The 13,900-nt window shown below is 54.0% G+C and overlaps 1 protein-coding gene across 6 annotated transcripts; it reads right to left on the bottom strand.

Annotated features, from left to right (window-relative positions):
* Positions 1–1,155: 1,155 nt before the first annotated feature.
* TMEM222 (transmembrane protein 222) lies at positions 1,156–11,991 on the bottom strand. 6 transcript variants are annotated; one of them, XR_008682165.2, is made up of 7 exons: positions 11,760–11,987; positions 6,416–6,500; positions 5,113–5,144; positions 3,541–3,637; positions 3,310–3,440; positions 2,047–2,202; positions 1,378–1,516 (listed from the first exon to the last, which is right to left on the bottom strand). XR_008682165.2 is itself a non-coding variant. In XM_088843927.1 (6 exons), exons 1-6 carry the CDS (start codon positions 11,954–11,956, stop codon positions 1,297–1,299), a joined length of 762 nt encoding a protein of 253 aa, XP_088700053.1. In that variant the 5' UTR covers positions 11,957–11,990; the 3' UTR covers positions 1,156–1,296. The 6 variants fall into 6 exon arrangements, 4 of the variants coding, with proteins under 4 accessions (XP_088700053.1, XP_055254095.1, XP_055254094.1 ...); XR_008682164.2 differs by having other exon boundaries at positions 1,961–2,202; positions 11,760–11,986; XM_088843927.1 differs by lacking the exon at positions 2,047–2,202 and having other exon boundaries at positions 1,156–1,516; positions 11,760–11,990.
* Between the last annotated feature and the right edge of the window lie 1,909 nt (positions 11,992–13,900).

The raw sequence follows: 13,900 nt of genomic DNA, 5'->3' as shown, positions 1-13,900 counted from the left end.
AGTTGGGGCACATGGGATCGTTCCTTGCGGTGCATGGGCTCCAGAGAGCACAGGCTTAGTTGCCCTGCGGCATATGGGATCTTAGTTCCCTGACCAGGGATCAAACCTGCGTCCCCTGCATTACAAGGCAGATTCTTAACCATTAGACCACCAGGGAATCCCTTCTTTTTTTAATCTTCAAATGGGGATGACAGCATGTACCTCATGGGGCTGAGGTGAGGGTAAATGACATACTTTATCAGCACTTAGTAACTGTTAAGTGATTTTTATGACACCTATTTAGGTCCATCACCACACGGCTGATTTAAAGTTCTGCTGTGTGAAAGCAGGCTCAAAAACTTTCCTGTCCATTCTGCTGTTGTGTCCTCTGTATCAGAACTTAATCCCAAACCTTAGGTGGAGCCCAGTATGCAAAACAGATTTTTGAAAATGGAATAGCTCTTAAGAGGGGAGGTGGCACTCCCCTAACCTGGAGAACCCCCAGGCTTGCAAACCGCAACACTGTAGGATCTGGGTGATGGACACCTGACCCAGAGGGCCATCCTTGGGCTTTCAGGATTCAGAGACCAAATCTTTTGCTAGCTCAACTCAAGAGACACTTGGCATAGCGCAGGATTAGGAAATACTTTGCCAAGGAAGTGGCTTTTAACCTGGGAAGGAAGGGCATGACTTCAACGGGTGGAAAGCAGAGGACCAGAAGCAGGCGGGTGCTGAGAGTGGGTCCCACCCTCTCGGTGGAGGCCAGGATGCAGAGTGAGACTGCAGGGTCCCGAAGGCCATGAAGAGTGGAGACGCCACACAGCAGGGCAGCAACCTGGCCCCTGGGGGTCAGCCCTACGCCGACTCCCAATCCCACTGCTAAGTTCTTCCCAAAAGGGAATATGGGAGGGGTTTCACTATTCACCTGCCTCAGGGAGACAGCTTCGGGGTGGTGGATGGGGCGTGATGAGGAACCTCCACAGTTCAGGCTCAGAGCGGGATATACCCAAGCAACGCCGGCTCTAAGCTCCAGACACAGCCATGTCCTCGGCAACCAGACCCCTTGCTGGGGGCAGAGGAACCCAAGTTCACCCAGAAGACAGGAGCTGAAGGGAGCTCACATCTTCAGTAAACCCAGGGACCACCAAAGGGAGAAAACAAGGACGAGGCCTGGTCAAGAGTTAAAACTCTTTATTGTCCTGTCCAGGGAGGCTCGCACAAAGGAATCTGTGGAGCAGAGGTGAGGGGGCGACACGAGCCCGTCCACATCTTGGAGAGAAGGAGGAGCCGTGGGAGGCGGGCAGAAACAGCTCCCCTTTAGCCCTCTGATGGCGCTGGCTGCGCCAACGACCCCCGCAACATCTTGGGGGTCATCCAGTCACCAGGGTGAGGTCCACACCTGAGGCTGAGGCCAAGCTGTATGATGCTGCTCTGATCTGCAGGGGTCGCCCTGGATATATCACTCCTTTCTCCAGCCTGGTTGGGGGAGCCCAGGCCCCAAACTGCAGGGGAAGATAGGCCCAAGAGCTTGCAGGCCCTGGGAGAGCAGGAAGAGAGCGCTGGAGGCCGCCCACAGTGGGGCCCAAACCACCCCGAGCGCAGCTTCTGACAAACATCTGAGGGGAGCCATCGGTCCTGCTGGGCCATTCCAGTGGCCAGTGGAGAAGGCAGGCCCCGGGGCACCGAGCTCATGGAGACTTCTGAGGGTGCCCTCATCCAGGGACCAGAGCCCTGGCAGAATGGGCTTCAACCAGCTCTGGCCCCAGGGCTGCCCTGGCTGGTCGGTCCAAATGCCCTTCTCTCCCCCGCCAAGGACTGGGCTGAGGCAGAGGGAGCCCAGCTCCAGAGGGAAACCAAGGTTTTTCCGACAGATGAACAAAGGGTGCCAGGAGGATGGGGGTCACAAGCCTGGGATGGGGGGTCCGGGAGCTTCTGAGCGACCGGTTAGGCACAAAATGCGAACGCCTCTGCCCCAGCTCACCCTCAGCCGTTTACTCCGTCCTGCCCAGCCCGGACCCCGGGTCAAACCCAGCAGGCCCATCCCTGCCTTTCGGGGTGAAGACGCACAATCTGGGACGGAAGGGGTGGCGGCTGCCTCCCCAGGAGCCGGGTGGGTCCGGGCCACGGAGCGGCCATCACCGCAGGTTGAAGACCAAGCTGACGGTCAGGATGATGCCCAGGAGAAGGACAAAAGGCAGCCAGGTCTTCACGAAGGCGCCGACGCTGGTGGGAGAGAGGAGCGCGTGGGCTGCAAGGGCCTGGGGAGTGGGTGTGTGGCTCAGACACCGTCCACCTGCACACCCAGACGGGGCTGCTCCCCTCAGGAAGCTCCCGGACCCACCCTCTCAGCCCCAAACTCGGTCAACTGCGGGGCTGCTCCACTACGGAGGCCCACCAGTTCCCGTCGCAGGTGGGCCGTTCCAGGTGCCTGGCGATGGGACACCTCGCTGGGTGGGTACGGGAAGACAGGCCCACCCTCTGGGCCTTCATGACTCCATCCACAATCGCTCCTGTGTCTGGGGAGGGGTCTCCAGCAAGAGAACTGGGAAGTCTTTACTCTGTGTGTTGCAGACAGCCTACGAGGTGCGGAGGGGCTGGGGAGAGTCAGCACAGGGCTGTGGCTGGAGTCAGGGTCCTGGGTTCAACCTCTGTGTGACTGCAGTTAAGGGCTTCCCAGGGGACCTCTAAAACCCTTTGGACCAAAAGATTCTTCTGAAAAGAACCTCCTTTTCAGAAGCTCTGAACCATGAGTGCAGCTGGAGGGCAGCCTGGAGAGGCAGCCAGGCTGGCCCAGGTGTGTGCTGGTGCCCGGTGGGCGGGTCGCTCCACCTCTCCGAGCTCCCTCTACCTGTGAATCAAGACCACGGCCTGTGACCTCACAGGTCATGGGGCTGTCCGTGGCTTCAAAGGGCTTCCCAGGCCACTACGGGGGGCCCACCCACCCAGAACCCTGCCTTTGGCAAGTGAAGCTGGGAGGGGACACTGTGGGGTTACCCACCCCCTTCTGAGAGTCTACCTGGTTCCCTGACCTGAGCACAGGGCTCTGCACATGCACAGCGTCCCCGAGGAGCCAGCATCTTTATCTCCGTTTACCAAAGGGCAGGTGCCGCTTAAGAGAGGCCGAGACCACGCCCTGGGATCTCACCGTGAGCAGGGCACAGAGCTGGCCTCGGATGGCACGCCCTCTCGGCCAGCTCAGCTGGCTGTTTCAGAACCTCTGCCGCTCCCATCAGCACCCACTTGGCGCTGCTGGCTGAAGGGCCCCAGAAGCTGCCCTGCTGGGACGCGTGGCCCTGGTGGTGTCTGTGGAAGCGCAGCCCAGGGGCTCACCTGACGTACTTCCCGTAGAGCAGGCAGAAGAAGCAGAGCGCCACCATGTTCCAGTTGGCGCTGTTGTTGTAGCGCATCAGGTTCAGGGCCAAGGCCACGTGCGAGTGGCAGTTGTCACAGCAGAGATTGTGCTGGAGATGCAGGGAGGGCTAGGTCAGGCCGGGCTGCGGGGGGTGAGGGGCGCGGGCGCACTCCCACCCTGCTTCCCGCCCCCAGGGGTGGCCCACCTACCATGCGGTGCTTGTATTCCTCAGAGGCGTCGTGCACAGCGGTGTCCCACGCATTGGGCCCGCTGGCGTAGACCTTAGCAGGGTCCAGCTTCCAGTACCTGGGAGGGGGGAAGAGAGCGTTCTGGGCACTGGCTCAGCTCCACCAGTGTCCCCTGATGCCTGCTCCGTGCGGGGCCCTGAGTAGGCGCGGAGGCTGCAAGGGTGAGCCAGGTGCAGGGAGAGAGTCACACAGCTGGCAGCTGCAACAGTGTGACATGCCGTGGCCTCGCAGGCCCTGTGGAGGGCACGGGCTCACTCAGCAGGGGTGTGAGAGGCTTCCCTGTGGGGGGCGGGAACACTTGAGTCCGGTGTGACACAGGAGGGAGCAGTCAGGCATGGAGTGGGGAGCAGACGTTCTAGGCAGAGGGGACAGCCTGAAGCAGGGAAGGGGCACAACACTGCAGCGCGTCCAGGAACGAAGACGCTGGGCACTGCTGCAGGGTTCGGAGGGAGGAACAGGGCACAGGAGGCTGGACACTGAGGCTGGAGAGGCAGGGGGCCGTGTCTGGGGACCCGAATATCCTCCTGAGGAATTTATCCATCTTTCCCCTCATCACCTCACTCGGGAGGCTAGGGTGAGTAGGAGAACCGCTGGTGGAGCTTAAAGCTCACGACCCTCAAGCTGAGAGGCCCACAGGGTCCCTCAGGCAGGGGCAATGGGGGCTCCAGCGCCCTCTGGCTGCTGTGTGGGGTGTGGCTTGACAGAGGAGCCTACAGACTGGACCGGAGAGAAACTGCTGCTGTCTGGGGACGTGATCTGCTCGGTGGTTCCTGCTTGGAAATGGGTGCCTGGTGCCCTTCCAACTCCTGCTGAAGAGCGGGCTGGCAGCAGACACCCAGGCCAGAGGTCCCTGAGGATGCCAGCAGGGCTTGGGAGCCCCGCTCCCAGCTGCCGGTGCTGTGCAGGACACCCACTCTTCCAGGCCTCCACCCTCCTGGACGCTGCCTTGGGGAACAGGGCACCTGATGCTCTTCTGAGCAGACCGATGACTGAAGCGCTGTCTTCAGGCCACAATAAAGACAGGCCCCCAGACAGAAAAACTGAGGTCCCCAAACCCCATGCAAATTAGCAATCCTCCAGGAGGTTGCTTTCGTTATCTCCAACCAGAACTTTCCAGCAGAGTTCCAAACAATGCCTCCCTTACACCTTAAATGGTGTGTTTGTTCCCTGAGGGGCAGGAGAAAGGGTCTAGGTTCTGGAGGGAGACAGACCTGCATGCAAGTGCCAGTTCTGCCACCTCCTTTCCATTTCTCACCTTTTCCTTCTTTCCCTCACCTTTCCGACGCAGCTGAAAACACGAACTTGGAGGGCTGAGGCAAGGCCTAAAAGGCCTGTGGGTAAAGGACCTGCCCAGGGACCGGAGTAGGCGATGTGTGGTACAAGGCCAGACCCTCTGGTGAACCCTGGCTGCGCCCCCCGCCCCAACCCCTCCACAGGCTGCTGGCTCCTGCTGCGCCCCCAGAAGGCCTGGCCTGCTGCTCCAGGCAGAGGAACCTGGCTCCAGGGCCAGTCACATGCATGTTCGTCACTTACTTGGCAGGCTTCCCAAAGGCCATGTTGTCTTCCTGTTGGGGGACAAGAGCAGAGGTCAGTGAGGAGCCTGCATCTGGCCAGAAAGACAGACCTGGGTTGGTGGTGGAAGCGTTGTGACTTAGAAGGAGGGATGTGGGGTGGGCACGATGGGGGCGCGGGCCCTGCTCTGGGGCTGACAGTGCTCAAGTGCTTGCAGCAGCTTTCCTGCATGAAGAAGGCGACACGGCAGGAATGCAGAAAGCCCTGTGCCCAGAGACCAGACACTCGGGGTACAGGCAAGACTGCTCCTCTCTGCAGCTCCCAGGTAATTCTCTCATCCTCTCTGGGCCTGGTTTTCTCCAGGTTCTCTGGTCAGTCTCTGGTCTTTGCCCACAGGGAGGTGGTTTCCTTGATAGTGTGAACGAGGACACCCTCTGACCTCCCAACCCGACAGTGGTGGCCCACATGGAGCCTGGCAGTGTGACTGCAGTCAGAGCAGGACGTGGGGTGGATTGCGGGGGGACACAGAGGTTGGGTCTCAAGAGGCCTCCTTTGAGGGAGATGTTATAGCCGAGTCCGAGACCTGCCGCACAAGATGCGGAGCACAGGAGTTACACAGGGAGAGTCTGGGTTTAGCATCTGCTCACAGAGCAAGTCAGAGATGAATTCTCATCAACGTGTATGACACGGAAAGTAAGGGGTATGAAAGACCTTTGTGGTGTTAGAGATCATGATAAATATGAATCAGACAGATCGGTACTGTCACACTTGTTCATCTAACCTCTGATGGAGAGGAAGTTGCAACCTCGAAATAGGCAGGACGCTGCCTGCTTATCTGGAGCAAGCCCACTGCCCCTATCTTGGGCCCAGCCCCTGGGAGCAGACCTGAGAACACAGGTGGTTCATTCTAGAAGGCCTGCCCCTTCTCCATGGCCACACCCAGGTAACCATGTCAGCCTCCCATGTGCCCCCACCTTGTGACTCCCACCTTCTGAAGGTCCAGAGATGTAGTTCCAGGATGGTCTGACTCTCCACTCTTGCCTCTAACCCCTACCCATGTCTTGGTACCCCCGGGGTGGGCCAAGGGCTGGGTCAGTTACTTAAGAATCCTTCTGGCCACACTGCCCTCCCGGCCTGTCCTGGAGGCAAGAGAAGGGGAAAAGGGGTCAAAACACTGGTGGGGAGCAGAGGGCCAGGGCAAGGACTGCGGGGCAACTGCGCTCTCTGGATACTAGGGACATGGGAAGGCTGCCTGCTGGCAAGATAGCCCAGCCTTCCACGGGAGCCTCAGAGCCTTCCAGAGCGGGCAGAACGGGGAACTCACCGACACAAAGTAGGGGCCGGCAAAGTCCCGAATGACTCCTGTGGATGTGCAGATGCCCATGTGGCCAATGATGGGGAAGAACCACCTGAGAGAAAAAGACATGGAAGGACAGAGCTCAGGGGAGTCTCAGCTGGTCAGACAGAGCTGGGGACACTCCGTCCGGCGTGAGCGCTGATGTATATGACACACGTGGCGAGTGCCCATGAGGGTGGTGTGGGGGGCGGGGGCGTAGGGAAGAGAGGCCAGTACAGACGAATAACAGAGCGGGGAGTCCGCGCGCCCACAACGCAGCGCAACTCCAAGGCCATAACACTGAGCGAGGTGTGGGTGCAGAGCGACGGGAGTGCTCCTTCACTGCTGCCGGGGTAGAAGCCGTCTCTACAGCTTTCGCAAACGGGCACTATACCCTCTGCCCCAGCAACTCCACTTCAGAGCATACACCCCACAAAAGCAAGCTTCTGGTGCCAGTGTCCACCAAAGCTGTGGACCAGAACGTTCACAGCACCTTTATTAAAAACTAGCAGGAAAAAAGAAAAAGAAAAATACATAGCTAGAAAAAACATTTGTCAAAACTCACTGAACTGCACACTGAAAAGTGCATGCACTTTACTGTATGTGATTTATACCACAATAAAGTTGATTAAAAAAACTAGAAATATGCTAAACGTCCAACAATAATAAAATGGGTACGCAGACTGGGGCACAGCCACACAGTGAACAGCAGGTAACAATGCGAAAGAAGAAACTGTTACGTACAACACAGGTCTTCACAGACATAAGCAGAGTAAACGAAACCTCACACAAAAACACACGCATAGCATTCTGTTTATATACAGTTCAAGAAAAGGCAAAACCAATCTATTGTGCTGGAGGGAGAAGATGGATTATTTCTGTGGCAGAAATGTCAGGCACAAGGGAGCTCCCCTGGATACTGGAAATGTCCTTTCTGGACCTGGGTGACGTGAGCGTACACATATGCAGAATTCACTGACCCATACACTGATGATTTGCACTCTTTATGCTATATCTTATCTCTCAATAAAAAGTTTTTTTTTTAAAAGTAGGGGGGTGCATTTAAACCAATGTATATGTGTGTGTGTACGTGTGTTGGGTGGGGGGAGGTTCAGAAGCTTCCTCTGAGGGACTGATGAAGAAACAATACGTGCAAGGGTAGAAATCCGGACAAAAGCGCGGTGTAATACAGGAATTGAGACTTCAAACTTTTGAAAGTCATGGGCATTTACAAAAACCCAAATCCCAGTAGGACCCCTATATGCAAAACACATAGGAACTCCAGATCTGTCTGCAGTCTGCGAACCATGGCTCCCCAGGAACTAGGTGGTGGAGAGACTGATCAGTTTAAGGACTCACAGGGGAAAAAAAAGGCCTCACAGGGCCAGCAGCCAAGTGTGATTTTAAGGCTGCCTGCTGGAGAGGTGGAGGCAAAACCTAGAGATGCAGCCCCAGGAAACAATTATGTGGGGCTAGGACGTCACAGAGGAGGTGACCTTTAACCCAGACCTGTGAAAGGACAGGACGTCAAGAGGCAGAAAGCACAACTCCAAAGGCAGCAAAGCGCTGCATGTGCCTGGAGAATGGGAGGACAGGAGTTCAGAGGCTCTTCTGGAATATTGGCAAGAGGTGACAGTGATCCTGAGCAGAGTACTGGGGGTGGGGTGGTAAGAAGCAGATGGCTTCAGAAGATCTTTCAAAGGAAACTGGGTGGTTTTATGACGACGGAACAGTGCACTTCTGGGCTGCAGCTCGAGGACCTGGAAGGATGCTGGGGACCGAGTGGGCTGTTTTAAACTTTTTTGCTGTCCCGTGGCTTGAGGGATCTCAGTTCCCAGACCAGAGACCGAACCCAGGCCCCCACAGTGAAAGGGCTAAATCCTAACCACTGGGCGACCAGGGAATTCCCAAGTGGCCTTTTAAGAACGTAATCCAGATTCCGTCATTCCCTTGCTTTGACACTCCCTGAAGGCTTCCTGTTACACTTATAATATACTCCAAACTCCTTCCAATAGTCTCGTCATGCTTATCCTCTGATACCACCTCACTCTTTTCTTTAGCTACACTGCCCACTTCTGGTTCATCGAACACACCAAGTCCTCCCACCTCAACGCTTTTTTTGCTTTGGCTTTCATCCCAAACTGTCTTCTAGAGCTTCAAATAGCTGGCTGCTTCTTTTCACTGATGCCTCAGCTCAACCATCAACTTCGGAGGTTTTCCTTGATGATGCCTTCTAAATTGGCCACACACAACCCCAGGCACCCCAGGCCCCATCACTTTGCTTTAATTTCTTCATGGTATCTACTACAACCTCAGACTACCTTGTTCACTTATATGGTCACTGTCTTTCCCCGTGCCTGCATGCTAAGTCGCTCCAGTCATGTCCAACAGTTGTGTCTGCGACCCTATGAACTGTAGCCTGCCAGGCTCCTCTGTCCATAGGATTCTCCAGGCAAGAACATGGAGTGGGTTATCCCCTTCTCCAGGAGATCTTCCAGACCCGGGATCGAAGCCACATCTCTATGTCTTCTGCAATGGTAAGCATGTTCTTTACCACTAGTGCCACCTGGAAAGCCCCTGTCTTTCCCCACTAGCATGTAAACTTCAAGAGAGCAGGGATTTTCTCTTTGGTATTAGAATAGCCCACAGGCAGTGCCTGGCACATGACTGGAGCCAAGCAGTCACTGACTAAATGCTGAATGAGTGAACGTCCTGCATTTAAGAGTGGAGTCAGGCTCTGAAGTCGGACCTGGGTAGAGTCTTGACTGTGTTTTGGGCAGGCACTCATTCCCATCTCTCAGTGAGAGGTGAACGCTAATGATAGCGCCTCAGTGCGGCGTAACTGTGAGGGTCAAACAGGATCTGCCTGCACAATGCTCGACACTCCCTTGCACTTGCTAGTTGCTCAATGTTATCACGAGGTGTGCAATAAATACTCACTATATGACTGGCTGGACTGGTGTATAAGTTTGCTGAAGATTCATAGTGGCCACAGCATGGACTCAAGGCCTCAGACCTCTCAGACACTGATCTCAAGATCCCTCTTCCCCTCCTCCCCTCAATTTCTTTCATCTGGTTGGGGCAAAGGTGTGGCTTTGACCAGTACTCCACATACCACAGCCGCACTGGAAGTTAAAATAGAGACTGGAGACAATGGCAGCACCTGCACCTGGGGAAGCCCCAGAAAAGAAACTCTCAAAGTGTTTGTCAGTCTGGAAGCTCCATGAAGGCAAGCTCGAAAGCTGCTTTGTAGACTACCATATATTCAGACCTAGTATGTAACAGGGCCTCAAGATCTGCTTATTGAATGAATGATACTGACCCTGGACCTCTACCTAGTAGGGTAGAGTATTTCAGTGGAAAAAGCCCTATGCTGGCTTCAAAGCCTTTGCTTCCTCATCTGTAAAATGGAGGTGATAGTATTTATTTTATTTCCTTAGGTTGATGTGAGGACTGAATGAGACAGTGAATATAAAATGTTTAGCACAGAGCCCAGAACAGAGTAAGTATCTACTCTTTGCTGTTTTTTGTAGTAGCAGCAGCTGTTATATCAGGCTTTTCTCGCAGAATCATCAACAGTTCTGAGGGGACAGGCAGATCTCTGGATTCAGTTCTCTCGTCTCTGGTCCTCCCCCTCCAAAATCAATGACAGTTCCTAGAGCCGCATCTGTTCCTAGCTCTGCACTCGAGGTCAGCAATCACCATAACGCACTACAATGGTTCACCTCTCTCTTCTGCTGGGGCGAGTCCTTCGATGGGAACATGAGCCCTCTGACAGGGGCACTAGATTCACCTTATGAACACCTGTACACAGATCTGCATAGAAACGGAGTGTGCACTGCTTCTGGCCCAGATGACTGGGGACTGTGGTGCTTCCACTCAACGTTGCGACCAGCTCTCTGAAGAGCAGAGGACTCTGCAAATGTGTTTTTGAGAACAGGGGATAACCAAACGAGATCTTGGGATAACAACACAATTTTTAGCAAAACCAATACATTCCCTCCCACTTATTCTCACATTAACATTTTACTTTCTTCATAGCACTAATCACTATCGGTTCTTTTATAGTACCCTTGTTTACTGTCCATCTCCTTCCACCATGATTTAACTCTGTGAGAGCAAGAATCATATCTGCCTTACTCACCACTGTACATTCTTATCACCGAGAACTATTCTAGGCACACAGGAGTCACTGAGCAGGTGTGTTAAAAGGAATATTGAGTTAATCAATGAAAACTTTCTTAAATATTTTTATTTTTAAAGGACTCAGACTTGGATATTCTTAAACAAATGCAAAAGCATTTGAAACAGAAACAACGGAAGTATTTTAACATGATGCAAGACTTAAGAAAAAGAGCTCACTTTAGAATCAGAAACAAATAAGGACAAAACTGATCCGTTCTCCATACCACCTGGCTGTTTTTGACACAGGAAACAAGTAAGTCTATTCCATCAGGTGAGAGGGAACAGGATGTGGTCAAAAGACAGCAAGTCAGAAAACGGTGTTGGGGATAGCTTTGCTTACTGTTGTGTGAACCTGATCAAGACATTTAATGGTAGAGATCCATCATCTGAGACTATAATTCCTACCTCAGAAAGTGGCTGTGAAATTCAGAGAAAATGGGTGTAAAAGAGCTTGGCCAAGTGTCCAGCACGGTGGTAATGGCTATCATCAGTTGTCAGGGATGAAGCACCAGGGCAAACCAGCTCCCTACCTCCCTAACCCCGCGGCTCCTTGCTACAAGGCGCCAGCACTTTCTGGAGCACTTGCTGAATATCTGACAAAGGCTGATCTGATGCCATAGAAAGAACTTTGGTCTGGTGGGCAGACTGCCTGGGACTTAAACGCGCTTTGCAACAGAGATGGTGTGGTCATATTTCTGGGGGCCCTTCCAATGACGACATCCCAGGAGTCAGTGTGGTCCCAACCAAACTCCCATTCTGGGCCTCCAGACACAGCAGAATGTCTTGCGTACAGGAAGTGACCAGTGATCGTCTGTTTAATGAATGAATAAGCCAGTGAATGAAGAGGTCTCTCACACGAAGTCAAGGGGCCTCTTTGCTCTACGCCCACAGGTCCTGAGCTTCCCAGCCTCTGAACCTCTCCTCGGTCAACAACTGTCTCTCAGATCAGACCAGGTGTAACGAGGGCGAGGAGCCGGTCCCATCCGTCAGCACCACTGGCAACACGCGGGTGGCGGGGTCCTGATGAACCCCGGCCCCTTGGGAAAGCTTTGCTGCGCTTTGGGCCCGGAGGCTGGCCCGGGGCCGCCGGAGGCCAACGCGCCGGCCCATCTCTCCCCGTCCCGGCCGAACGCCAGAGAAGACTCACGTGAGCACCGGGATGGGCGTCCACACCACGCAGTAGGGGAAGCGGCTCCGTTCCACGTCCATGGCGCCGCTGCCAGCACCGCCAAGCTGCTTCTTGTCCGTCTCGGCCGCCGTCGGCGCCTCCACTTCCGCCATCCCGAGCGGGGGAGGCAGCGGCGGCGGCAACAGGAGCGGCGAACTCCCTTCCGCTTCCGCCATGCTGCGTGCGCCCTACCGGCCCAGCCCCTGCTCCAGTGCCGCTCGCCGGGTGGCGTCACTTCCCGGAGGTGGGGTCCGCCCGGCTTGGCTTTCCCCCCGGGAATAGGAGCCGCGTCCCTCTGGGCCCGGCGCCGTTGCGCCCGCGGCGAGGCGCTGCCTGAGGGGCAGCGCGCAGTGTAGTGCTGGCGCTTCACCAAGCGCTCAATAATTCAGTACGCTGAGGGTTTCTGAGAGGTGTGGTGCAGTCTCTACTTATTGAGCGCTCCTTAGGTGCCACGCGCCTGACATACATTGTTTTTAATCCCCACAAACTGGTTAGACATGCGAGAATTGTTGCCATGCCCTCCTCCAGGGGCTCTTCCCGACCAGGGGATCGAACCCGCGTCTCATGTCTCCTGCATTGGCAGGCGGGTTCTTTACCTCTGGCGCCATCTGGGAAGCCCCTAGACATGCGAACATCAGTTCAGTCACTTTAGTCGCTTCAGTTCAGTTCAGTCCAGTCGCTCAGTCGTGTCCGACTCTCCGCGACCCCATGAATCACAGCACGCCAATCCTCCCTGTCCATCACCAACTCCCGGAGTTCACTCAAACTCATGTCCACAGAGTCGGTGATGCCATCCAGCCATCTCATTCTCGGTCGTCCCCTTCTCCTCCCGCCCCCAACCTTTCCCAGCATCAGAGTCTTTTCCAGTGAGTCAACTCGTCGCATGAGGTGGCCAAAGTATTGCAGTTTCAGCTTTAGCATCAGTCCTTCCAATGAACACCCAGGATCGATCTCCCTTAGAATGGACTGGTTGGATCTCCTTGCGGGAGTCTCCAAGGGACTCTCAAGAGTCTTCTCCAACACCACAGTTCAAAAGCATCAATTCTTCGGCGATCAGCTTTCTTCAAGTCCAACTCTCACATCCATACATGACCACGGGAAAAACCATAGCCTTGACTAGACGGACCTTGGTTGGCAAAGTAATGTCTCTGCTTTTTAATATATTATCAAGGTTGATCATAACTTTCCTTCCAAGGAGTAAGCGTCTTTTAATTTCATGGCTGCAATCAGCATCTGCAGTGATTTTGGAGCCCCCAAAAATAAAGTCTGACACTGTTTCCACTGTTTTTCCATCTATTTCCCATGAAATGATGGGACCAGATGCCATGATCTTTGTTTTCTGAATGTTGAGCTTCAAGCCAACCTTTTCACTCTCCTCTTTTACTTTCATCAAGAGGCTTTTTAGTTCCTCTTCACTTTCTGCCATAAGGGTGGTGTCATCTGCATATCTGAGATTATTGATATTTCTCCCAGCATTCTTGATTCCAGTTTGTGCTTCTTCCAGCCCAGCGTTCCTCATGATGTACTCTGCATATAAGTTAAATAAGCAACGTGACAATATACAGCCTTGACGCACTCCTTTTCCTATTTGGAACCAGTCTGTTGTTCCATGTACAGTTCTGACTGTTGCTTCCTGACCTGTATACAGGTTTCTCAAGAGGCAGGTCAGGTGGTCTGGTATTCCCATCTCTTTCAGAGTGTCCACGGTTTACTGTGATCCACACAGTCAAAGGCTTTGGCATAGTCAATGAAGCAGAAATAGATGGTTTTCTGGAACTCTCTTGCTTTCTCCATGATCCAGCAGATGTTGGCAATTTGATCTCTGGTGCCTCTGCCTTTTCTAAAACCTGCTTGAACATCTGGGAGTTCATGGTTCACGTATTGCTGAAGCCTGGCTTGGAGAATTTTGAGCATGACTTTACTAGCGTGTGAGATGACTGCAATTGTGCGGTAGTTTGAGCATTCTTTGGCATTCCCTTTCTTTGGGATTGGAATGAAGACTGACCTTTTCCAGTCCTGTGGCCACTGCTGAGTTTTCCAAATTTGCTGGCATATTGACTGCAGCACTTTCACAGCATCATCTTTCAAGATTTGAAATAGCTCAACTGGAATTCCATCAC

This window comes from Moschus berezovskii, chromosome 2 (assembly GCF_049115385.1).
Source record: "Moschus berezovskii isolate FMDL1 chromosome 2, NW_MosBer_1.0, whole genome shotgun sequence".
Classification (NCBI taxonomy): domain Eukaryota; kingdom Metazoa; phylum Chordata; class Mammalia; order Artiodactyla; family Moschidae; genus Moschus; species Moschus berezovskii.
The sequence above is the reverse complement of the archived record's forward strand: the minus strand, read 5'-3'. Positions and strand labels throughout refer to the sequence as shown.